The following is a 27,068-nucleotide window of genomic DNA, read 5'->3' as shown; positions in this document are numbered from 1 at the left end:
TTATCCAACCCCATTATAATCTTTAGGGCAAGAATTCTTGCATGCGTGAAGCCAATGTGAGTGCGCACAACAACATCAACCAAATGGTCATGACTGCCCTTCATGGGGGTGGGCCAATCATATTCCGACCCCATTATGTGTATAAGCATAGGGCACACACGCCCCACAGAAAACTTTCTCACAGATTTTTAATAAAACTACCTAAAAAAGTGGTGAAGAGATTCTTACTCCCCTGCAGGCGGAAGGAAAACTTTTCCTCAGTAACGTAATTAACGTCTCGTTTGTGAAATGGTCCCAACTTCAATCCTCGGGACGAATTTCCCAATTCGGGGATAAATCGGGATAGGCATCATCGTCTTATGCTTCTGAATAAAACAACGGCACAGTCGATTGCTTGCCTCAACTTCGATTTTGTTTTCTATCTGTGCCCTTCCGTTGTTCATTTCGGTTAGCGAACCCCTTACTCTCTGCAACTGTCATGGCTACAGACGAACTAGACACTCGAAAGAAGCATCGAAGGTCTCCTGATGAAGGAGCAGAGGAGGATTCAAAGCGCCGGAAGCATAGCCACCATCGCCGCAACAGCAGTCATCATCGACGTCGGCATCGACATCGCAGCAGCAAACATGGGGACGATAGCAAGTACGAAGATGACGACACTGCTTTCCCTAATTCACGTCCCGACGACGAGAAGGAAGAGGGGGAGATTCTAGAAGAAGAGGAAGAAGATCGCGGCGCCGGTCCTGAGGAGGTGTTGAAAAAGAAAATAGACTCCGATGTTGAGTCTGGTGAGATTAAGCTGGAAGAAGTCGTTGGCAGATCGGGTAATCGCGATCCGGTGAGCTTTTCGATTCCCCTTCTGTTTCTTTTCATCTCATATCGAAATTCGTTTTTTATGGGGGGTTTTGAAATCTTAAATTTTGTTTCTTTTTGCACTATTTTCGTTTCATTATGTCATAAGTTCTCATGAATTTGTTGTAAAGTATCTGGGTATTTTTTGAGACCTTTGTAATGGTTTTTAAGAATGTTATATGCCCTCTAAGATTCCCGGCAACCCTCACTACGTCCAATGCATATCCGCTATTGCAGTTTTTGATGATTAGTTTGCTATCCTATTGGTATTTGCTAACAAATTAATTACACCAAGATGCGGTTCACGGATACCAATTAAACCGAATCCATTAGGGTTTTGTACATACTCAGGTGGGGGTTTCTGTAGGCATAACTTAAAAATGAAGTGGGGTATTATGATTTGTGAATCTCTAAGAACTGCTTTCATGTGCAACATGTTGTGTGTTTAGGGAACATTTCACTTACAATCTATTGATTTTGTTATTATTAATTTGTCTGGCAGGGAATTCATGGTGGGAGAAGCTCTCCTGGAAAATCTGGAGAACTTGAGCCAAACCTCAATTCACTGCCTGGTGATGGTATAGAAAAAAATGCTCAAAGATCAGAGACATTAAATGTTTATCAGGGGAGTGATGATGTGGCATGCGATTTGGCAGTGAATGTGAGAAACAACTCTGACAGTTATCTGACTGTACTCTCTGATGGAGAGGATGTTGAAATGAAAAGTTTCAAGGATTCGTATCTAAGGGATTCAAGGACTGAACATTCGCCATACAGGGACAAGGAGCATAATGTGAGGGAAATTGATAGGATGAATGCCGGCTCTGAAAATATCAGGTCTAGGGAGAAGAAGGGGGAAATGCCAGGTGATATATCTCCCAGGGTTGGTGGGGTGAGCTGTGAAAATGGGAATATTGGTCACAAATCCCGTAAGGAGGAAAGAAGGCGACACAAAGGATCTGGATCACCAGCTGCTAGAGAAAATGTTCGTCAAAGAAGAAATAGAAAGACTAATGACAGTGGTGGTGGAATCATCAATAGTAATAGGGAAACAGAATTACATAATTCTATAAGATACGAGTCCAGGCTGCCTTCAGAATCAATTGATGGTGTGAGAAATGGTTCAGGGGATGAGAATAAATTAGTTTCTCCTGGCAAGTACAAAACGTTGTCATACTCCTTATATCATGAGAAGTATTATGATAAGGCCCGCAGAAACAGGTCCAGGTCACGTGATAGCATGGGAGACAGGAGATCTCGGTCCCAAAGTGTGCAATCACATCGAGATGATGACCGAATTCAACTATTTGATTCACGAGAGAAGGAAACAAATAATTCTGATCGTGCAAGAGTAAGAAACAGTCGGGAGGACAGGCATGGTAGTAGAGACTGGGTGAGGGATGGTGAGATAGAGCAGAGCTATAGCAGATGCAGTGATAGAGAGGTTAGGCATGGCAGTCGAGAGACTTGGGACAGAGATAGGAAAAGAGTAAGGGGGAGGGAGAGTGATAAGGAGAGAGACAGAGATAGGAATAGGGACAAGGATTGGGAGAAGGACAGGGAGAGGGAGAGGGAGAGGGAGAGGGAGAGGGTTAGGGAGGAGGACAGAGACAGGGAGAGGGACAGGGACAAGGACAGAGAGAGGGAGAGGGAGAGGGAGAAGGAGAGAGAGAAGGAGGAGAGAGTTAGGGGTAAGGATAGGAGTAGGGAGACTGAGAATGATAGATTGGGCAGACATAGATATGATGGTCTTGAAGGTGCATATGGTGGTCGAGATAGGTCTAAAGAATCTAGGCGTTCAAAACATGATGAGAAGGATTACCATGACAGGAAAGGAATAAAAGGTCCAATAAAGGTGTCTTGTATCATGGATGACGATCTGGAAAGACGTGAAAAGAAATCACAAAGGTATACAATGTCATGTAATCATTGGATGTAGTATCTGAGCATATACAATTCCTTTTTTTTTATATGCTGCCTTTTATTTTTAGAGATGAAGAAGCAGAAGAAGACTATGAAGATAGGGTTTCATTACAATTAGCAGAACAAGAAGAAGATGACGTTGACAGAATTAAGGAGGAGAGCAGAAAAAGAAGGCAAGCCATATTAGAAAAATATAAACAACAGCAACATCAGTCACCACAACAGGTTGAACCTCCTGTTCAAGCCTCAAATAAAGGTGTTTTCCACTTTTCCAAGCTAATGGTGTTTTCTGTATTTTGAAGTTTAGGAGCTTTCTTTTAGTTTATGAGTGTTTTCTTAGTGGCTTTTATTCATTGTTCATACTAACCCATAAATGCTTTGGATCAGAGGAGACTGGCTCTCTCAATGTTGACAAGGCAGCAGAACAGTCACTTCCTCCAAAAGTGGTTAATTCCACTTCTGACGTTCCTGAGGGTAGGAATGGTAGTCCAGATGCTGATTTTCCTGAGCCTACATTTTCTGTATGGAAATCGCTTCCGCATAATGGAACTTTGGTTTGTGGGAGTACATCCAGTGCTGGGGCTTTAGGGGATGGGACTCCAAAGGTTTGTAAATGACCCTTCAAACATTGGATATTTTCTAATTCTCCTGTGTGCATGGATAAGCTTGATTTTTTTGAATCTCAATCCCAAGTTTGTCTGACCTGCTTCTTTTGATTCCTCATCTGACCTTAGATAGTTTACTTTTTAATTTTGAGCTTGAATATAATAACTAAGATTACTTTAAGATGTTAATTTCTGGTGTTTCATGGTCACAATTTTCACCAATTTGTGCAGAGTGAGAGATCAGCAGATATGTTCTGCGATGATATTTTTGGAGAATCACCTGCTGGAGTTCGTAAAATGGTAAGCATCCTTTTATGTCCGCTTCCCTCTAATTGCATCCAGTTCTTTTTGTTTTACATTCAGAAGGTTGGCTGGAGGTTTTCTTGTAGTTTTTACATGCATATTTGAGCCTTTGGCTAGGATTTTTTCAGGCTGTGTTTGGTTGCTTTCTTGGATGAAAGAAGATAAAAAAGAAAAAGAAATGAAATGGGAAAAAAAAAGAAAAAAGGTTTTGGTTGTACCAGGAAAATCAAGAGAACATATTTGACAAATTTCATCATTGTTGTTTGGTTGTCCAAGATTTGCAGTTATATTCCCCACTTTGTGAGAGGAAGTGTGATGTAGGACAAAACATGAAGAAGAAGAGGCCAAAACACTGTTCACGTGAACAGTGTCACAGCCCTTGTGTGGGGATATTTTTTAGAAGATTTTGTGGGCCCATTAAGTGGAGATAGATTCTATCCTAATGTTGCTATAGTTTAAGGTCTTCTTGGTATCATTTTTCATTTTCATTTTCTAAATTTTTTTCATGTGTTTGGTATCATTTTTGAAACTTGTTTTTATTTAAAATCAATGAAAACACCCCCAAAATCATAATAGACTCAAGAGTCTATTATGGATTATGGCAAAAAACGTTTTTCTTTCATTTTTTTCGCTAGTCTAATGAGCACGTGCTCTTAAGCCCTCAGAATCGAGGGTAAAAGCGTCATTTGCTTTTATTATTAGAAAGGCATGCTCCCGCCCCCTCTTTTCTTCTTCTTCTACCTGCAAAGCCCTGCGACCTCCTTCTCTCATCTTCGCTGTTCTCCATCTCCTCTCCTACTTTCCCGAGTGGCTGGTCCCCATCTTTTCTTTCGTTTGCAGGAGCCTTCCTTCTCCCATCTCTAATGTATAATCTTGTGTAATGTTTATCGATTGATTATGTTACTTATTGGTGGTGATGAGAGACAGCTCTGGAGGAGAAGAAAATTGCATGTGAGGTGCGCTTGATCGATGTTAGCGACAAGCCTCAGTGGTACATGATCCATTGTTTCATTTTCTTTTTGATACACGAGGAACCACAATTTTTCCTGAGGTTTTGAAAATTGTCTCTCCTCGACCTTTCAGACCTCATTTTGCGTGTTGGTATGAGGCTACTTCTGTTCTTCCCCTCTCACTCTCTTTGTCTCAATTTGTTCCCTCTGTGAAGCTTTTCAAAGGTAACAAACCCTTTTGCTAAGTTTCAATGACCTGGAATTTGTTGATTTCGATCTTAAGCGGGTGATCTTTAGGTTAATTCTGATTTCGTGCAAATAGTCTGTCCATGTTTACATTTTACACCACTGTTCAAAATCACTGGCTTTGAATGATTTCTGTGCTGATTTGGGGATTCTGGAGATGGATTTGCGATTTTTTTTTGTTGGAGGCTCAGATTATATCCTATTAAGTTGATTCAGGGGGTTTGTTTTAATTTTTTTGTTTTTTTTTGGGTTTTTACTCTGTATGATCGAAGACCTTGCTTGCAATTTCTTATCTGGATCGGTAGAAGATCACATACTGTTCTCACTCATTTTCCTTATAGAAGGAAAACCAACAGGACGAGATGGGGCAAATTTTTTTAGTTTAGTGGGGTTGCCATTAGTTGATGTATTGTTACATGAGCTAAATTAATTTTTTTTGGTTTGTTAATGGAGCTTTTCTTCGCTTCGGAGAGGGTGTTAGAGTTTCTTTTTCATCTTGCTGTTGAGGTTTATGCCTTAGTGCTCAGATCTGTTACATAAAAAAAAAGGAGGAAGATGGGTGAAGGGGGGAATCCCTTCAGCCACTTGAAATTATTTGCATTAGTAGTTGCCAAACTTATTTTTCATTCTACAATCTATTGTGTTTAGTAGTTACCAAACAGTTTTTATTTTTTGATCAAAATGGTTTTCAATAATGAATTCTTTTTAAAAAAATAGGCCAAAAACAAAATGAAAATGATACCAAAAACACCCTTAGTTTCTATTTTCAGTTTTAGAAAGTATATTAGGTAGTTTCTAATTTCAGTTTGTTACTATTTTTGTTTGGTTCTCTAAAATGGGAGTTTCTATTTTGAGATAAGGCAGCTAGATTTTTAGGTAGTTTCTATTTTGGTTGTGAGCTACTTGGTAGCGAGTTACTTTCTATTTTCTATTTACTTGAGGGGCAAGCATAGTTCTAAAACTCGCCGAGATCTCGGAAAACTCGAAAAACTCGACCTGGTCGAGACAAGATAGCATGCAAAATAAAAGAATGCAATGTTTCAAAAAACTCGACCGAGATTTCGAATATTTTGAGAAATCTCGAATATTTCGAGAATCTCGACCTCCTCAGTACTCTCAGAGTCATAGTATTGTATTGTTGGGACTTGGGACTATGTAATATGCATTGTGAACAATTTATTATTCATTGTACTTGGGTTGGATGTCTAGGTAAAATGCATTGTGAACACTTCACTGTATCTTGTGGTTTGTAGTAATGTAATAGAAACTTTAAATCTTTTACTATTTCTTAAATAATTATTCAATATTATGTGTCTTCATCCATTATTGCATAATTTATTTGTTTTACTTGCCAATTATGTCTCATATCATTCAAACAATGTGTAGAATAGGCAATATTACATTAAGGGTTCGGCCTTTACTGCCATCCAAGGATGCAAATCCAAAACCTCAACTCAGGTGGTTGTTTTTTTTTCCCAATTTGAAGCTTTAAAAATGTTTATTAAGACTAAAACAAGCTTCCCTTAAAGTTTTGGAGCCAACTGTGGCCATTAGTCCACCAAAACATGGTTCCAAAAAAAAAAAAAAAAAGTACACAGTCTCGCCGAGATCTTGAGAACTCAGAAAACTCAATCTGGTCAAGATGGCTGTTTGAGACGAGTTTTTGAACAATGGGGGCAAGGTATTGCTGCCTATATATGTAATGGCTCTTAGTAGCCTTCAGATTGATTTAATGAAGTTGATTATTATTGTTTTGAGCAAGTTTTCTCTTGTCCATGTGTGTGACATGAAGGGCTGGGGGCCTGGCTGAGAGAGCCAAATCTCCTTATTCTTTCCGGCTATTCTATTTTCTCTTCTTTATTATTCGTCTGCTCCCAATCGAGTGTGCTTGCTGCTGTCTATTGTGTCTGCAACTATTGCTGCTGGAGAGTCCTTGAAGACCTGAATCGATTCCATAATCTAACACCAAGTATTGCGGCTGCTGTTTACACAATCAAGTGAAAGACTATTGCACCCCGAGGCTCTGTTTCTCTGCTGATTTTGCTGCAACTTCAAAAGACTTTAGATTTCTTCAGCTACTGAACCTATTGGGGCCATATCGAAGCGTCTGGAGAGTACAACCTGCTCACCAATCAACTTTGTTTGGTTTCTCCAACTGCTGGCCAGATTGGTTTCTCCATTAACCTTCTATTTTGAAGGTTGGTTTCTAATTTCAAGTCCTCTTCATAACTCAACATTCAGCCATCAGAATTGGCTGTAATTTGGAGTGAAGGACCTGATCAGCATCACCTCCACTCAACCTAAGTTTGGTAGCCATCTGTTGGCCGGTTTGATCTTTACCTCCTAAGTTACTTATTCTGGTTTTATTGCTATTTTGATGTTCTGCTGCAACCTGTCATCGATCTTACTGGAATGGTTCTTTGCTGAACCCCTTCTACATTAGAGTGGAGAAGCCAATTATGACCAATTTTCTCCCAACTTTCTTTTCCTTGTGTTTTCCCACATAATGGGTGAGACACAACTGTGGATAAACTTCTTCAAAAGTACTCTTCCCCCAGTTTTTCTCTCACCTATGTTGAACTCAGGCTGTCACTGAGTGGGTGGATAAACTCAGGCTAGGTAGAAGGAAATAAGCAATTAAATCTGAGAATAAAGCTTGAACAGGAAGAGAGTTTAGACTAGTCCTAGTAGTGATTCAGAAGTAGCAGCAACAAATGCAAGTCTCAAACAATAGGCTGTGATAGAGAGAAACGTAGTTGTCACAGGGGAATTATAGGAGAAGCAGCAGCAGACCATAACTGGGTGCCCAAACCTGGTTCGAATAAGGGGTTGCAGAAGCAGCAACAATAGCAAGTGAAAGGGGCCACAACAGAGATCGAGTGGTCTTCCCTAAGGGTTGAACAAAACCCTAAAACACTGCAGGGAATAGATCTTAGAATAGGCTCCAAAGGGGGATCGAGTTCTGCAGAGGAGACCAAGTTGCAGCAGGGTTCGATTGGACTAAACTCAGATATGATTTGATCTCCAGCAGCAAATAAGGAGTTTTCTTGCACAGCAACAAGGACTAGCAGCAGTCAAACTCAATGGAGCAGAAGTATTCAAATAGCAGCAGCAAGAACAAAGAAATCAGAGAAGGAAGAGAGCTCGAGATAGAGGTGGGTGGAGGTTGGGCTTTCTCAGCCCTGGGTCTCTCACCCACAGCGATCTCAGCTGTTGAACAGGGAATTCCCAGTGCAACAATTGGTCTAAAAAATTCTGTCAATATTTCATTGTCAATCTCTTACAAAGGTTGCCTATTTGTTGACTCAGTCTAGCTTACAAAAATAGAAAGTAAAAACTAGTAACTATTAAACTTATCAACTAATGAAAATAGTATCTAGTTGGAATTTGAAACTAATTAGAAATAGAAACTAATAAAGGCTTTATAATCCAGCCTTCTAAACATGCATGGACAACTAAATTAGAAACTAGGCAGCTAGGAGTTTGACTGGTCAAAGACCAGCCTTGTCAAAATTGTGGGGTTGGTTCTTCTTCTTCTTCTTCTCCTTCCTTTGGTAATGCTGGCCAGTCATGGGTTCTACATCAATCAGTGACACAACTTCTTACCACCTTGAGGAATCTCACATGTTGAGCTGGCACACATTCATGATTCATCCACATCCACACGACCACATTCAAAGCACAAAGAGCAAATCACAGAAACATCCACAACATAGAGTAAACATGGTTCACCAGTGGCTAAATCCACGGTGCAAATCATTGTTTGGCTACATCCCAAATCTAAGCTAAATATAATGCATAATACAAATCATTTTTTGCGATACCCGCTGCAATGAGCACCGACCCCCGATTGATGTGGCACCCATCACAAAGGAGCACCAACCCCCACCTTTATGTAGCACCTGCTATAAAGGAGCACTGGCCCCCAACTTTATGTGGCGCCCACCACAAAGGAGCTACAGCCCCTCTATCAAGCACCTACTTGATAGCTCAAAATGATACAGTCAAATGGCATATGCAAATGACCCCAATTAGCCCAATATATTGACTATGGCGTTTTGTTAAAAGCACCTTGCCTGCAGTCTAATACCCTTATCATAGAGAATACACAAATTGAAAGGTTACCTATGATAAGATGCTTCTCCTTGCTTCCTTCCACTCACAATCTCTACCTCAACACCTTTGGAGGCATCCAACATTCCGCCCCCATAAGTCATGGCTGGTCTTATTACTTTCCTGTAGAATTTCCCCTTAAGCTTAACAGACGTGCGTTTGTCACATAACACTCCCGAAGTACCTCTCCACTTCAGCCATCCTACTTTAATTCTGTGCGAAACATCATCCTCTATATCACCCTCTTTGTTAATGGTTGATCCCAGGTATTTAAAGCATTCGCTTTGTGGTAACTCTCGCTCTTTGAGTTTCACCACTTCATCACCTCTACTGGTTTTACTAAAGTTACACATCATATATTTTATCTTTGTTCTGCTTAACTTAAAACTTCATGATTCCGAGCTTGATCTCCATAACTCCAACTTTGCATTAATCCCTTCCACTGTCTCATCTATTAAAACAATATCATCAGCGAAAAACATACAGCAAGGGACCTCATCTTGGATGTGTCAGGTTAAATCATCCATGATTAGTGCAAACATATAAGGGCTTAGAGTTGATCCTTGGTGTAACCCAATTGTAATAGGGAATTCATTACTTTGGCACTCTGTAGTTCTGACACTTGTCACCACGTCCTCATACATGTTCTTAATTATATCCACATAGTTACTGGAGCTCCTTCTCTTCCCTAGGACATGCCAAATGAGCTCTCTAGGGACTCTATTATAGGCCTTTTCTAGGTCGATAAAGATCATATGGAGGTTCCTTTTGTAAGCTCTAAATATTTCCATAAGCCTCCTTAGAAGGTAAATAGCTTCTGTCGTGGATCTCCCTAGTATAAAACCAAATTGGTTCTCCGAGACATCAGTTTCTCTTCTTAGGTGGGCTTCAATGATTTTTTCCCGAAGTTCCATGGTATGACTCATTAGTTTTATGCTTCTATAGTTATCGCAATTCTGGATATCACCTTTATTCTTATAAATCAAAACTATAGTGCTTTTCCTCCACTTATCTGGCATTTTCTTTGTACTCAGAATCTTGTTAAACAGCTTGGTTAGCCAAGATACCACCGAACTCCTAAGTTCTTCCACACTTCAATTGAGATCTCATCCGGTCCTGGTGTTTTACCTACCTTCATCTTTTGTAGGGCCTCTTTAACTTCGGCCTAGCCAACTCGTTGTAGATGTCCATGATGTGCGTTGGCTACAAGACTATTCCTCTCTGCTTCCGAATCCATCCTATCAGTCACGGTAGCTCCATTTAGTAGGTTGTAAAAATATTCACCTCATCTCTTCATAATGTCCTCATCTTGTGTTAGTATTCTACCATCATCGCTCTTAATGCATCTAACATGGTCCAAATCTCTGCTCTTCCTTTCTCTTATTTTAGCTATTCGATAAATTGCATTTTCCCCTTCCTTTGTATTAAGTTTTTCATAGAGGCCATCATATTTCTTTGCTCTTGCTTTCCCCACAATTTTCTTAGCTTCTTTTTTGGCCGCATAATATCTCACTTTATCCTCTGCCTTGTTAGTCCTTTGCCAGTTCTTAAAACGATCTTTCTTAGTCTTAATGGCTGCTTGAACCTCGTCATCCCACCACCAAGTCTCTCTAGGGGCCGGACACATACCTTTTGAAATCCTTAGGACTTCTTTAGCAACCTTCTTAATACAAGTCATCATCTCAGTCCACATCTCGTTGGTATCTCCTTTAAAATCCCACTTTCCTTATAGAGCTACTTTATCGGTAAATGATTCTAGGAGAACTCCTTGTAGTCGCCCCCATCTTATCTTAAGGCAAACCTGTTTCACCTTCTTATGTTACCTCGTACTGAGGTACATATCCAAGACCACCAGTCTATGTTGAGTGGTTAAGCTCTCTCTGGGTATAACCTTACAATCCTTTCATAAAAGTGTGTCAGTCCTTCGAGTTAGGAAAAAAATCAATTTGGCTTGCATGCTGCCCACTTTTGTAGGTAACTAAATGTTCATCTCTCATTTTAAAAAAGGTATTTGCAATGCACAGGTCAAACACTATCACAAATCTAATACAGAGATCCCCTCTTCATTCCTCTCTCCAACTCTGAATCCTCCGTGAATCTATTCATAGCCTCTATGATCTCTGCCCACATGTCCGTTAAGATCACCTCCAATAATAATTGTCTCTCCCTGATCAAAACCTTGCGCTAATCCATCCATATGTTTCCAGAATTGCATTTTAACACTCTCATCCAAACCTGCCTGGAGTACGTATGCATTAACTATGTTGATAACCGCATTGTTTGGCACCAGCTTGATAGATATGATCCTATCTCCAATTCTTTTAACATCCACTACTTCGTTCTAAAGGTCTTTATCCACCACTGTGCCCACTCCACCTCTCCCGCTTTCGTCTCCCAAGTACCATAGTTTGAAGTCATCTACGCCTTGGCTTTGTGATCCTTCCATCTTGTTTCTTGAATGGATGCAACATTAATCCTTCTTCGCCGCATAACATCTATTAGCTCCATACTCTTACCCGTCAAAGATCCGATGTTCTAGGATGCAAATCTAATCCTATGCTTATGAACAAGATTAGACTGAAAGACATGATATAAGACAAGATAAGAGATAATAAAAAAATATTAGGATCCATGCAAAAAGGATATCAGAAGGATGTTTCTCAATAAACCTTCAAAAGAGCAATATCAGAAACATGGTCAAAGGATGATCAGATCTGGTTGCAACTTTGACCACAAGGCCTATTAGGTGTGAGGAATGGGTTACCAAAATTAGAAGTTTAGATTGGAAAAATCAAGAGGTTATGAAAATAGAAATTGACTAAAATAGAAACTTAGGATTAGAAACAACAGAAAACAGTAACTAAAGTGATGAAATAGCAAGTGTAAACAAAATAGAAAGTAGCCAAGTAGGAGAATGAAAATAGCAACTAAGGAACATAGTAATATGAGAGTATAGGAATATAAACTAGAAGAAAATAAGAAGATAGAATGAAGGAAGGATATGTCAGGCCTCTCACCTAATGGTGGAGAAGGAATCCCACCAACTCCAACATTGGCATCCCGGTAAGGTTTTCCTACTTTATCCCATAGTAGAGCAGTTCTGGATCCCACAAAACCATGCTCCGTCTCTCACATAACTGACAAGCTTAAGGCTAATTATTTCTCAAATCGTTTAGCTTAGTGTGATCCCCTATTCTTTATTTGTAACTTCAGTAAAATAAGCTTAATTGGAAAACCCCCCATGCATAGGAGGAGGAATCCCTTACAATCTAAGTTTTCCACAAAATAGAAACTATGACCGGATTGTAGCGTATCTATAAAACCCTTGTAGAAACACTACTAAAATGCTGCCAGGATCTCTAACTCCATTGCTACCCCGGCTGGTCTTTTTTATCAAACTACCCCCACCACCCTGATAGCCATATATGGGTGATGTGGGATCCCTGAAAAATCAAAATCTCCTTGGTTTCCTCTTTGGCCCAATTCATCCATTTAAGCTTCTCGGACTGTCTAAACCAATTCTCCTTCTTTTTCACTGTTACCTATGCTTTCAACTGCTCTGTCCTGAGGCAGTCTCTTTGGAATGATCTCCATAACATAGCTGGCCTTATAGGCCCTCTCCCTTGGGGGCATTGGTGGAGATTTCAATGTGATCAGATTTGGGTTTGAAAAACAGGGAGGTAACCATTTGGATCAATAACTGGATGATCTCCGTTGGACTGGCCCTTCATTCTCCTGGAGCAATAAAAGGGCTAGTACTTCTAGAATTGATTGCAAGCTTGATCGTGTTTTAGTGAATGAAACCTGGCTGACTACCTTTCCCTCTTTCTTTGCCAATTTTGACACCCCTGGAATATCTGATCACAGCCCCATAGCCTTATCCATTCAACCTTATAACTCCTTTGGTCCCAAACCTTTTAGATACTTTGACATGTGGTCCTCTCATCCCTCTTTTCTCACCATTGTCAAGGATGCTTGGGGCAAGCCTGTTCAAGCTTTCTCCTCCCCCCTTCTTCCCTTGGCCAGGAAGCTTAGGAATGTGAAATCTGCTCTCAAAGTCTGGAATACCAACACATTTGGCAATATTTCTCAGAATGTCTAGAACTGCAAAGACAAGCTTGCTACCATTCAGTTGCAAATCCAAGTGGATAATCTCAATAGTCAACTTGCTGCCGATGAAAAAGCTGCTGCCCTTGAGTTATCCTTGCTTCTCAACCAAGAGGAAAGTTTTTTAAGGCAAAAGTCCAGGATCAAGTGGTTAGACCTGGGGGACTCTAACTCAGCCTACTTCCACCGCTCTTTCAAATCTAGATCCAACTCCAACTCCATTTTACAGCTGGATGCTCCCGATGGTTCTCCTATTACTAATGTGAAAGAGATCAAAGACATGGTTGTGAATTATTTCAAGGATCTTTTTTCGGGCCCTTTGGATGCTGCTGGTCAAATCCCTGATAATTTGCTCAACAAGTTCATTCCTAATGAGCTCATTCAGCCCCTTAGTACCATTCCCCTAGAGGAGGAAATTATTGCTGCTATTCACTCTATCAAGTTGAACCAGGTTCCTGGGCCAGATGGGTTTAGTATGGGGTTCTTCTTAGCTGATTGGGATATCATAAAGGAAGATCTTATTAAAGCTATCAGAAGTTTTTTCTTCAACCCTAGTCAGATCTCAGGGGTGAACCATACTTTTCTTTGTCTCATTCCAAAGAAGGAGGGAGCTTCTGTGATGTCGGAATTCAGGCCCATTGTCCTCTGCAACCTGATTTACAAGTTCATTGCCAAGATCCTTGCTACCAGGCTCAAGATTGTTGTGGATCTCCTTGTCAGTGAAAACTAGTCTGCCTTCATCTCTAATAGGAGCATTTCGGACAATATCCTCTGGTGCAATGAGATAGTTAGAGGTTTTGAGAGAAAAAATCATTCCCCCGCTGCTCTTATGAAGATTGATATCCACAAAGCTTTCGATTCTCTGAGATGGGATTTCATTGCTAAAGTCTTGGTCAAGATGAGGTTCCCTCTGGTCTTCATACATTGGATTCATTGTTGCATCTCCTCCCCCAGATTCTCTGTGCTTGTTAATGGTAGTCCGGCTGGCTACTTTGCTTCTACTGTTGGTGTGCACCAAGGCTGCCCTCTATCCCCTTATCTCTTCACCTTAGCTATGGAAATCCTCTCTCGGGAAATCCAATTATGCACTGTTCAACAGCTCATCTCCCCCATCCCCATATGTAAAGCCCTCAGGCTATCCCATTTGGCATTCGCGGATGATCTCATGATCTTCTCCAAGGCTTACATTAGCTCCTTTGAGTCTATCATGAACTGTTTGCAGCATTTTCAATCTTTATCAGGGCTCCAGAGCAATCCCTTCAAGTCCCTTCTTTGCCTAACCGGGGTTCCTGATGAGGTCAAAGCTGCTTTGAAGGGAATATGTGGTTTCTCTATCGTCAACCCCCAGTTAAATATTTGGGTCTTCCTTTTATCCCGACCAGATTATCGGCTCATCATTGCACTCTTATGCTGGAGGAAACGGCTTCCAACTTTGGAAAGGCAAGCTTCTCTCTTATGCAGGTCGCTTGGTGCTTGTAAAGTCTATGCTGCAAGCCTCCTACATCTACTGGTTTGGAATTTATGGATTGCCTTAGTCCACCATCAAGTCTTTGGAATCCCTCATGTCTTCTTTCCTTTGGAAAGGTACTGATGCTTCTGGATTTCTTCGACCTGCCAGTTGGGATTCAGTTTGCCTTCCATTAGTGAAAGGAGGTTTGGGTATCAGAAGGATCAAGGGTGTGAATTTGGCTGGCATCATCAAGTTGTTCTGGAAGATTGTGTCTGGAGCAAAAAGTATTTGGGTAGATTGGATCTATTTTGGTCTCCTTTGTTCGGATTCTATTTGGATTGTTCACATATCTTCGGATGCTTCCTGGGTCTAGCACAAAATTCTTGAATCTTGCTCCTTGGTTCTTGGATCTATCCAATCTCACATTGGTAATGGGAATTCCACCTCCTTGTGGTTAGATCATTGGCATCCTATGGGAATCCTCCTTCATCATGTCAGCCCTAGAACTATCTATGGCTCTGGGCTGCCTAGAAATGCCTTGGTAGCTGGTATTCTAAATGCTAATGGATGGGATCCCATTGGTTCCTCAAACCCAGTGCTTACTTGTATCTGGAACTTATTGCCCTCTATTCCCAGAAGACCCTTCCTTAGGGATGACTGTGTCTCTTGGCTGCCAAGTTCTTCGGGTAATTTCAGCTCCAAATCTGCTTGGGATCTTGTTAGGTCTCGCCATCCTCTTGTTCCTTGGAGGAAACTTGTTTGGTTCAAGCATCACATTCCAAGGCACAACTTTACGGTCTGGAGAGTCTTCTCCAACTGCCTTCCAACGCAAGCTTTCCTTAGGTATCGGCACATCATGGTTCCTCCTAATTGTGGTCTTTGTTGGAATGGGATTGAGGATGCAAATCATCTTTTCTTCGAGTGCCCTTTCTCATGCTCTATCTGGAAAGGCATCCTTTCTAAATGGTGGCCAAGAAATCGAAGGATCCTTCCATTTGATCAAGAATGGATTTGGGTTAATATGACCTTCGGAGGTTCTACCCTTTTCGATGTGGTTGGAAAGCTGGCTTTGTCTGCTGTCATCAATCATATTTGGATGGAGCATAATCTTCGGAAATGGACCTCCAAATCTAGATCTATCAACCAGATTTGGGATTCCATCTCTTTTGAAATTAAAACCAAACTTAGTTTGGTTGCTCCCTCTTCTTGTAATGACACCCAAGGAACAGACTCATTGTTGTATCTAGGGGTCTTTCCTCTATCTCCTTTATAGCCGCGGGCTCCCTTGTTTGAGCTTCTGCTCTTGGCTTTTGGTTTTCCTCCCTCCTATTTGAGGGCTGTTCTTTCTTTTCCTCTTTAGTAATGAAATTTTTGTTCACCCCCCCAAAAAAAAACACTACTAAAATAACGAATACAACTTACTAAAATAGAAACTAGCACTAATCTCTTATAGGACTCAAATCCCTCATATTTGGGCTCATAGAGTTGGCCCATTACAATATTAAACCCAAAAATACTAAGCCCATGGCCCATATAACCCTTTGGACACACAAAATTAAACATATTGGTCAACTTATGCCTTGGTTCGAGTGGGGATAGCATTTCTCTTCTGCATGTCCATGGATTTTGAAAATCCAAACATCTCAGAGATAGATATAGAGGTAGGAATTTCTGGAACGAACTGCACTCCTTTGTATACGTCAGGAGTCCATTGATGAGAAGGGGCTGGGGGAAAGCTTGAACTCAATTCCTACAATGATGAATATAAGCGCAATTGAAATTCCTGGGGAGTTATACATTTGTGTATTAATCAGACCATTCATTATTTCTTGAAGCTCGATCTCTCCCCCAGATGAACCATATAGCCAAGAGAAACCATGAACCAGAATAGAAGAGCTTGCCCCACCCATGAGTAAATATTTCGTGGTAACCTCATTAGCCTCATTAAACATATTGGTCCATTTTTGGTCCAGTCCAGTGGCCTGGTTTGCTGTTGGTCTTCATGTTCTTCTGAACTGCATCAATTCCCTAGCAAGAATTGAAAATGGTATATCTAGGATTAAGCTGTCTGTTGAAATTTTAGTCCTTTGTTGGTTTACATTTTTTTTTCTTTCATAATTTTGAGGGGTTATTCTGCTTTGCTCGCGTTGGCTCACTTCTTTTTGCTATTTGCCTATTTGTAAAATTTCTTGTTACTTATCCTTGGGTTGGTGGTAATTTTCTGGCTTTTGCTGTCAACAACATAATAGTGTGGAAGTGGAGTTATTGTCCCCCCATTTGTTTTATATTTCAACTCTTCGTCTATCTTATATTGTGAATGCTCGCTCTTTCCCCCTCTCTCTCCCTCTCTCACTCACTCTGATGCAGTTAAGGGTGTCTAATTAGGCCTCAAAAGACTTTATTTTGGCTTATGGTTGGATTTTATGGGCCTTGAACTTTTTATTTCTGGGTTTATTTATGTAATGAGCTTAATTTATTAGTCCGTAAAGTGGGGTTAAAGTTAGTACACGAGATTAGTGGTTAAGTGTTTGAGTTAGATTAGGATACTTAATAGCTTTTAAGAGTTTTGTTTTGAGTCTATTCATTTTAAGTCAGTATAAGACAGTGATCAGAGAGGGTGGGCCTTGGTGCAACAGTAAGGTTGCTCAATTATGATCAAGTGGTCACAGGTTCGAGTCTGGACACAGCCTCTCTGCGAAAGCAGAGGCAAGGCTGCGTACATTATGACCCTCCCCAGACCCAGCAGTTGCGGGAGTCCCATGCACTTGGTACGCCCCATAAGAGAGTGATTAAAGGAATTTTAGAAGCTTTTATATATGTAATACACCCCCATTAATTGGAGATAATTTGAGTAAAGAATATGAATTTTTAGTAAGAGTTTTGGAGCTGTTGAGCTTGGTATACGGGATTGGTATCCCAGACCTGGTTTCTTCTCTTCTCTGCCATTGATAACAAGGTCTTTTCTACAATTGTTCTCTCTTCATACCAATTTCTAGTTCAAGTAAGGCAGCTCAGCTGTAGCTAACTTGCTTTCTAAAGGTAGCGCTAGCTAAGTAAGGTTTGCTGCTTTTAAGGTAAACTTGAACTACGAACTTAGGAAACAAGCCAGCTAGTCGCTTAGAGGACCTCGTTCTATGACCAACTCTCTCTCTCTCTCTCTCTCTCTCTCAGGCGGTTTGAAACTCAATGAGGAAGTACTGCTGCCTAACTAAACTCTTGCCACTCCTCCTTCAGGTTCAAAGTCGGAAGGAAGACATAACTCTTCTTTCAAGATCTTGCTACCCATGATGTCACTCTAAGCAATCAAACTACTGCGCGTTAATGCAGCAAGAAAAGCTGATCGTAGACCACCCTATATAGCGGGGCGTTAGCGCCCAATTGTTAAGAGTTTTGGTTTTATTGTCACAAAAAGACATCTCCAATCCTTCTCTGCTTGAATCCCATCTTCGATGTTTAGGTGCGACATGTCCGTGTTCCGTCCCTTTCCAGAAGGGATCGCTCCCTCACCCCTGCCGATCCATTTATGATAGATGAGTGGGAGAAAAATCTGCATTAAACCCCTTACCTTTGGTTGATTTCCTTCGCTGGGGGGGGGGGGGATTGTCTGAATCATTTTAGTTAGGCTGACCATGGGTATAGAACAAAAGCTGGCTTTGGAGCGAATTCGTTGTTAGTGCGTGCTACCGTGGATTGTGACTGAGCGTAGCAACATTTAGTTGACCTAGTACGGATGATTCTATTCTTACCATAAAAATCCTTTCTTTTTTTTTTTTTTTTGGATGAATAAGAAAATAATTACGAAGAAAAAAGAGGGAATATACAAGTCCAAGGGCAACAAAGCCTAACTAGGGACTAGTTAGGGCGCAAAATAGATGTAGGGAGGCCCCAGGAGACAACAATGAGCCTGTTCCTTGGGGAATCCTTCACATCACAAAGGGGGAGGGAGCTAACTTTAGATGAAACATAAAAAAAATGGCCTTCCAAATCGTGTCGAAAGAGTGGGAGTTGGATGTCCATCGTCTAAGGTTGCGTTCCATCCAAATGTGGGAGATGGTGGCACAAAAGGCAATCTTGCCAACCGAGTCGCAAATCGATTTCCCTCCGGAAGTCATGTCAATCCAAATCCATTCCCGGCTAAGGGGAAGAGGAGTGCGCCGACCAGGCCAACAATGGCGAAGGACACGGGACCAGATGGAGGAGGCAAAGGGGCAAGTGAAGAATAGGTGATCGACATCTTCAGTCCCATTCCAACAGAGACAGCAGTTGGGATGGACCTGAATATGCCGATAAATAAGGAAGGCTTGGGTAGGAAGGCAGCTAGCAAGGGCATGCCAGGCGGCCCTTGAATCCTACTCCAACTAGAAATTTCTGAAACTTCAAATCTAACCATTGGATTTCAATGCTGCTTCTATACTTTGCAATTGGTTTCTGTTCTAAAGTATCCCACAATTTCAAGATTTCATCTTTTGACAGATTTCTGTTTTCCTAATTCAAGTCTGACATCAGTCAACTTGATTTTCAAATTCTGTTTTCATTCTCTGATTTCTTATTTCTGGTTATCACTAGAACTGTTATGGTGTTCTGAAACTGATTTCTAAATTGGATTTTCTGAAATCTCCGTCGTTTCCCAGATTTGGTAATTTCTTCTTTATGTAGAAATCTTGAGATCCTAAAAATCTGACTATTGGATCAAGCCTGATTTCTGATATGATATATTTCTCTATCCAATTAGAGCTTTTGACTAGAATTTTGGCTGAATCTGGTCCCTTTATCCTTTGTTGTTAAAATTCTTTGGAAATCTGGTTTCATTCCTTACCTGCAATCCGTTGTAAACTGCTTTCTCATTGGATCTCGCTGGTTCAAGATTAGCAGTTTAGCACTGCATTACACTCCCACCCTCTCTCCCTTCCTTCCTCCCCCTATGCTTTTTATTTGATGTCATAGACAGTTATCCTCATGCTTTACATTTTTTGCAGGGAAAAGGAGATGGTTTGCATATTGAAAGGAGTGGTCTTCATGACAATTGGGATGATGCAGATGGTTATTACAGTACGTCCTTTATCTACATATGTTTGTTATCTTTCATCTGATGTGGGCAGGAGAATTATTATGTCCCTTGTTTTCACGTTTCAACTGGATTTCAAGTTGATCTATCTTTTGCGTCAACTGTACTTTATCATCTTCTGGTCATGGTATTCACATTTTTTTTGTGTAGGCTACCGATTTGGAGAAATACTTGACGGAAGGTATGAAGTTACTGCAGCTCATGGGAAAGGCGTCTTTTCAACTGTAGTTCGTGCAAAGGACCTCAAGGCTGGGAAGTGTGATCCTGAAGAGGTGGCCATAAAAATCATACGCAATAATGACACTATGTGAGTCAATGCTACCTTTTCTGCATCTTGATTGTTTCAGTTCTTGCTAAATATTGAAATTAACTGGATAGTGCAAATTCCCGTTAATTTTATTTCAATACACAGGTACAAGGCAGGTTTAGAAGAGCTGATAGTATCGAAGAAGCTAGCTGGTGCAGATCCTGAGAGTAGACGTCATTGTGTTCGATTTATCTCAAGTTTCAAGTACCGGCATCATCTTTGTTTAGTTTTTGAATCTCTTCATATGAATCTTCGTGAGGTACTAAAGAAATTTGGTCGTAATATTGGCCTTAATCTGACAGCTGTAAGAGAATATGCCAAACAGCTTTTTATTGCCTTAAAGCATCTTCGGAACTGTGGAGTCCTGCATTGCGACATAAAGCCAGATAATATGGTGGTGAGTTTTAAATTATTTTTTCTGCTATTGTGGTGTTTTCTTTTGTGACTTTTTAACAGAGCTTCATTGTCCCCTTTCAGGTTAATGAGGCAAAAAATGTGTTGAAGCTTTGTGATTTTGGCAATGCCATGTTTGCCGGAAAAAATGAGATCACACCATATCTTGTGAGCCGCTTCTACCGTGCTCCCGAAATAAGTAAGTTGTTTGTTTCATATCCGTTGATTTTTTTTTTTATTTTTATTTTATATAAAATTTTTTTTGGGGGGGGGGGGGTGGTAATGAGGTTTCTAATCACCTAAGGGATTAGGGTTAGAAAACCCAGAAGATTTCTGGAACTGTTGGAATAAGGAACAAATCAGATTGGTAGAAATTCTATAATTTTGTCAAACCAGTCTGATTGACCTGATATTTTGGTCGAAGCCTCAAGTAGATTATAGATAGGGAAAACAGGCCAATAAAATATCGAGGAATAGGAATGATGTAGATTTATCACCAAACTGGGCTTCTTTTATTAGGAATAAGTCTAGGGTTGGGTTACATATATGTTGGGCCTTTGATCCCATGGGTTTCTAATGTAATAGGCCACTTTTATGGGCCTAAAATATGAGTAAATAGGTTGCATACGGGATTAGCTCCCATATTTAGTTTTAATGTCATACTTAGCTTTTTATTTAGTGTTTTAAATTGAACCGGTTCAACCAATGGTTCAATTTAAGTGATTTTATTAGTTTTTGTTTTAGTTGTTTAGTTGGGCTGGATTAAGACTCTATTTTGAGTCTATTTCAGTTTCCTAGTCAGTTTAAGTTAGCTAATAGGTTAAGGATTGGGTTAGGCCATTCCTTTTTAGTGTCTTAAGTCTATTTTTTGAGTCTTCTATATAAGTTTGTAAGGGAGGCCAGCATTGAATACGAATTTGATTAATGAAAAAGCTTTTGTTTGCTGCCATAGCTGCTGCTCTGCTCTGTTGAGTGAACCTTGTGAGTAATATCAAGGCTACCATGTGGGTAATATCAAGGTGAAGGGATTGGTGGACTCCGATCGACTCCTTGCATCTTGTAGATCGGGAGGTCCTTCTTCTAGTTCTTCAAAGCTGCTACCATTGAAGATTTAATCTTTCAAGTAAGTAGTTTATTAATTCAGCATTTAACCTTCTTCTTCTAATCCTCTAACCTAAACTCCATTAAACTTGCAACTCCTTCCTCAACTAGGACTCCCTTATAATTCCAGATTTAGCCTTCACCCTCAAACCCTACTTCCAGCCCACATTCCCTACATCACTCCCCCCGCACTCGACCTTAACCCTAGCCTTTAGTATTCACTCTAACCCCTCCATTCCCCCACTCCATTAAACCCTAAAACCTGCAACTCAATTCTGCCCTAAATTGCAGAATTTTAAAACCTTCCCAAACCCTAACTTCTTTATACCAAAATAACCCCCTAGACCTGCCCATTAATACCCTATAAACCTCTTTCCTAAAATCTGCCCCTAAACCCTAGATCTCACAAACAGTCCATTTTCATAAGGCCTTTAACCCGAAACCCTAGATTTCCAACTTCATCCAAATTGATCCAAACCTACACCAATAGACTCATAAAAACCTGCACATCATTACCAAATAAAACCCTAGCTCGAAACCCTAACCCTAACCCTCATTCTGCCCTAATTAGCCTAAGCTGTCCCAATCGGCCAGCCTTGTTAGGTGAACCCATTACCCTGGCTCCTAGTGGGATTACTCCTACCTAGGACTACATTAAGGAATCTTTCTGCAGGTAGGATTGAACAAATGATGTGTTCGGGGTTGATAAGATGAGGTTAATAGAACACAATGCCCACAGGACAGAAACACAATGATCCATGCCAGACACAATATGGCAGAATAGGAAAAATCAAATAAAACTAAATCCAACAGTTGAATGGGGCTGAAGTTTAGATCAGATAATCCTCTTACTAGGGTGATAAGTCCCTCCGAAAATCAAACAGATCCAAGTGTGGGATCTGCTGTAATTACACGTAGCAGAAATAGAAACTTAGCCATTGACAGAAGTTAACAACTAACAAAAACCGACATAACTTCCAATCGGCTGGCCTGATGATTACCAAATTAAAGACGCACAAAGCACTAACAGGGAGGAACAATTACTAAGAGGAGGGTAAAGGATTCAATCCAAGGGCTGGATTGTCCGAAATATGAAGTTAATTCCCTGCAGCCAAAATAGAAAGTTAACAGAAGAGTACCAAAAAACCTGCGAGAACAATGGACATCAATGAACAATCAATGGAGTGAATGGACCGAACAATAAGGGATGATAGTTGGAAGATCAATAACACACTGATATTGTGGACTGATAAAAGTACCAACAGATCGGGTAAAGAAACTGATCTGCAAAACCGTGGTTGACTAACAACAAAGGAAAACCTGCAGGAATGGTTATAGCAATATATAAGTAGTAACAGGTCACCCAAATCAAATAGTTAAAATTGAAACTCAAAGGAGACGGTCACGGTTTACCTTGCTGGAAACTGGTTGACAGAATATGTAATAGGACAGAAGAATAAGAGAAACAGGGATGTGATCCGGCTTCACCACCAGGACCTAGGCTTGGCTTCACCACCAACCTCTTCAAAGGATTTACCACCTTTGGCTGCTGCTACATCACCATAGGAGCGAAGCTTCGTAAGAGAAGACACTGTTTTTCTTTGTCATGGGACCCATCTCTCCCTTCTCTTTATAACATCCCAAAGGCATTACAAGAAATAGAAAGTAATTAGATGGAAAACAAATAAAGAGAAAAAACTTCTTACCTTTCTTAATGGGCTACGTAGCTTATTACATAAATAAAAACCTACTACTCTTTGGTCTCCAAGCAACAAACTAGTCAACAACTGGGGCCCACAAAATCTTGAACAAAATGACATCATTAGGCTGGCGGTAGGCTCTTATGTGCTTAAGTTGATGACTCAAATAAATGGGCCTGTTATGAGCTTGAGTGACTTAACATAACTTAACCCATATTAGCCCAAAACAGGCTGAGAATATAGACTTAAGAGGCCCATCATGGGCTTTTTAAATGCCCTACCGTGTGCTGTCCGATGGCCCTTTCTTTATTGAAGCTGGTCTTGCACTGCATCAACAATACTGCAGAATCGGTGGGCAGACTTTAGGGTGTCCAATCAGTATTCAGTTGAGGTGTTAATTGGCTTATCAGACAAGTACTTGGAACCAGAAACCAGTAACAGAAATTCAGATTCAGAATATCATAATTTTTAGAAGTTGAGTATAACCAGGATTTGAAAATCGATTAGAAATTTCAGGTTTTGAAACAGAACTGATACTATAAATAGAAGCAAGAAATCAGAATACTAAACTGAAATAAATTAGAACAGGATGGGATCTAGCAGAATAGCATTCAACAAAAAAGACGGAATTTAAGAAAGCAAAGAAACTAGCAGCCACAGGGAATCTGGAACCGCAGGCTGTTTTGAAGACCCAATTGTGGTGTTTCCTTCTGATTCTTTCCTTGGCACTGCTGCCGGTGCCTAGGTTGTGCGTCACCGACCGGGGGGGGGGGGAGAGAGGAGGGTTGTGTGTGTGTGTGTGTAGATGTTTTGCTTTTGTTTTTTTTTATTGGTTCCCATTATTTTAACATATAAGATTCCTTTTCCTGCTGCAGTTCTTGGCTTGCCATATGATCATCCCATGGATATGTGGTCTGTTGGTTGCTGTTTGTATGAGCTTTATTCTGGTAAAGTACTTTTTCCAGGCCCGTCAAACAATGACATGTTGCGTCTCCACATGGAGTTGAAGGGTCCTTTTCCAAAGAAAATGCTTCGCAAGGTTGAAATTTAATTTTTTTAATCGTTAAATTCCTTGCAACCCTATTGAGGGTGTTTGAACCCTTCGTCATAGCAGTTTTGGTTCCATTGTTATTAGTGTCTTTTACCTATTATCTTAGGTTATTGAATAGAAACACAGTATTACATTTTTCTTTTATTGCTTGTGCTGATTTCAGCCTCGTTTTTTCTACAGGGTGCATTTACCAATCAGCATTTTGACCAAGATTTGAATTTTCATGCTACTGAAGAAGATCCTGTTACAAAGAAGGTGAGAATTCACCTGTCAAATACAGCTAAAGTTACCATGTTTCAGTGACTATCTGCTGTTCTTGCTACAACACCCCTCCCCCCCCTGGAAAAAATAAAATAAAAGAAAAAGAAGAAAAAAAAAAGAGCTAGAAGAAAACAGAAGGATCATTGCCCTCACCTGAATATAGCCTTGTAATGTTTGCAGACTGTAAATCGGTTGCTTCTCAATATTAGGCCAAAGGAGATTGGTTCCTTAATTACAAGCTCTCCTGGTGAGGATCCAAAGATGTTGGTGAATTTCAAAGATCTTCTGGAAAAGATATTTGTCTTAGATCCAGAAAAGAGGATGACAGTATCTCAAGCACTGACTCATCCATTCATCACGGGCAAGTGAACAAAGATGCTGGTTTTATGACCCCAGAAATGCTGTTGAGCTAGATACATGTACAGTATGATCTCAATTTATATTCAGCTCTCTAATCATTGGGCGTTTCTCTGTCTTTATCTCTCTATGATGGCCCAAAAGGATCGACACAGTTATTGGCGTGATGAAATGCAAAGAAGATGATTTTTGTGGTCTGAAGACCTTCCTTCTTGGCGGTTCTTTCAGTGGGATGGGTTCTGTTTCTATTGTAAGACAACTCGCCAATGGCGTTTTCATCTCTTGTAAATCACTCTTGATGATGGGTCTTGTGAAGATTTGTATCTTACCCCCCCCCCCCTGAAATTTTCGTTCCAAGTTTGAAAACAGTCTCCTGCAAAATTTCATAGGCTTTATGTGCATTAGAAAATTCCTAACAATGCTACCTATTAAACTAAACTTTGTGAGGCTGTAAGAATTGTTCCTTTTACTTTTGGAAAAGATAGCCTGGACAGAATGTTATCCCTTCAGATAGCTTCCATCTTTCCTTCTGAGCAGTTACTTTTAATTTCATATTTTCAAGGTTTACTGGATTCTTGGACATTGCATTTCTGTGTCTATATTCTTTTCAATTAACCAAATCACTTGTGTCCTAGAGTCTAATTCTATCTTTGATTCAGGGTTTGATCCAGTGCTATGACGCAACCAATCAGTGTTTTAGATGCTTAGAAGGCTACCAAAAGAAGGTACCCTGGTTTGTTTATTAGGCAGCTTAATGTGAAACGCTTGGAACTATATTGCATGTTTTAAACTATAATATTAGGTTCTTGAACTGTCTTCAGACTTAGTTATAGGAATTAACCAGCAAAATTGTACTTATTGAAGTCAAAAGGTTCATTTATCTGTGCCTATCAGAATCTCCATGTCTGTTTACATGTACACATTCTAGAATTATGTGTACATGTATGTGTAGAAATAGAGGTTTATTTTTTCATATTATGAAGTTTTTTTTCGTCTTGTTACTCCATCCCAAATTAGGAGTGGGGGAGGGCTAATTCTAAAGGTGATTAGTCACCATTCATATTCATGTAGTGGCTAATTTATAAATATATTTGTTCTATGTGTTCTTATTTTGTTATACTTCATTACATCTGATCCATGGTTTGGTGGTTCTGGAGGCTTTTGCACTGGCGATGAGAAGTTGCATTGTTGCAGTGGAACTTTTCACCTTGGTTAGTTGTTGCATTTGACTTCATTTTTTTTTTCTTTCTTTAACATAATCTGTGATTTATTACTTTATCATTGTTTTCCTAGTGGTTATCATAGATTGAGGGTTGTCCCTTTGAACTGTGGTGTATAACAATGTTTTTTTGGTTTTTCTAGGTCATTTATACTCAGTTCATGAAATTCCAGTAAGTTCCTCTTCTCTGATCTTAGTACTTACCATATTTTGTCATGGGTCTGGTTGTTTCTGATATTTTTTCATGCTAGATTTTTAATTTATCTGTAGAATGTCAATCTTCTCCCCAGTATCATAAATGCAATATATTTTTCACTGTGGAGGCTTTACGCATGAAGATAAATGCTTCTAGTGGTTCTAGTTTCTAGTTATCTTGCATACTTTTGGATTAATATAGCTAAGCTTATGTCCACTCAATATCCTTTGACACACATTACTTGGCTCAATTAAGCTATATAGTTGGTCTTTTGAATTAGAATTGGCAATCTTCACTCTGCTTAATCCAAATGATTTTATTGAACTTAATGCCTGTCAATAACTTGTCTTTTCACCCCTTGGGGTGGGGTGTGTTGAACTGGCTTCAACACATTGAGAGGGGGGGGGGGGGGTGGGGGTGAATCTCAATGTTTTTCAAATTTTAACCCACACTATGAATTTTGTGCAATGCTGATATTGTGCAAGCTTGGCTGACGCTGTAACGTACTCAAAGCTGTACTTGGATCACTGTATTGTAAACACCACTGGCTGGAGCTGTCCAATCTTGTCAGTTACAGTTCACATGTACTCCCAACTTTCAACCAAGAGTGGTCAGGCCTACCAGGAGATACATACCCATCCTACAAAACCAAATGCTAGTCTATGTAAGCCAACAACAACCATGACACAATTTTTACTTAGTTTGGCAAACTGCCTACATCCGTGGAGCAATACCCCTTAGGGTACAGTACATAATCAATACTCTGCTGAGTTCCACCTGCAACTACAGCAAGGACTTCTCCCCTTTCTGTCTTTGATCATACAAAGACTCACAGCTACGACTCCCAACACTCACAGCTACAACTGTGT

At 40.2% G+C, this 27,068-nt stretch overlaps 1 protein-coding gene across 4 annotated transcripts; it reads left to right on the top strand.

Annotated features, from left to right (window-relative positions):
* Window positions 1-425: 425 nt before the first annotated feature.
* On the top strand, window positions 426-25,649 carry LOC122648204 (serine/threonine-protein kinase prpf4B-like). 4 transcript variants are annotated; one of them, XR_006331034.1, is made up of 13 exons: window positions 426-838; window positions 1,355-2,760; window positions 2,844-3,031; window positions 3,163-3,380; window positions 3,612-3,680; window positions 19,526-19,598; window positions 19,765-19,921; window positions 20,027-20,318; window positions 20,399-20,513; window positions 23,991-24,154; window positions 24,347-24,421; window positions 24,608-25,034; window positions 25,444-25,649. XR_006331034.1 is itself a non-coding variant. In XM_043841459.1 (12 exons), the coding sequence occupies exons 1-12, from the start codon at window positions 479-481 to the stop codon at window positions 24,794-24,796; spliced, it is 3,306 nt and encodes a 1,101-aa protein (XP_043697394.1). In that variant the 5' UTR covers window positions 426-478; the 3' UTR covers window positions 24,797-25,317. The 4 variants fall into 4 exon arrangements, 3 of the variants coding, with proteins under 3 accessions (XP_043697394.1, XP_043697400.1, XP_043697407.1); XM_043841459.1 differs by lacking the exon at window positions 25,444-25,649 and having other exon boundaries at window positions 24,608-25,317; XM_043841465.1 differs by lacking the exons at window positions 24,608-25,034; window positions 25,444-25,649 and having other exon boundaries at window positions 20,399-20,482; window positions 24,347-24,425.
* The last annotated feature ends 1,419 nt before the right edge of the window (window positions 25,650-27,068 follow it).

The sequence above is a fragment of the Telopea speciosissima genome, chromosome 1, assembly GCF_018873765.1.
Source record: "Telopea speciosissima isolate NSW1024214 ecotype Mountain lineage chromosome 1, Tspe_v1, whole genome shotgun sequence".
Classification (NCBI taxonomy): domain Eukaryota; kingdom Viridiplantae; phylum Streptophyta; class Magnoliopsida; order Proteales; family Proteaceae; genus Telopea; species Telopea speciosissima.
This window is presented reverse-complemented; position numbering and strand designations above follow the sequence as displayed.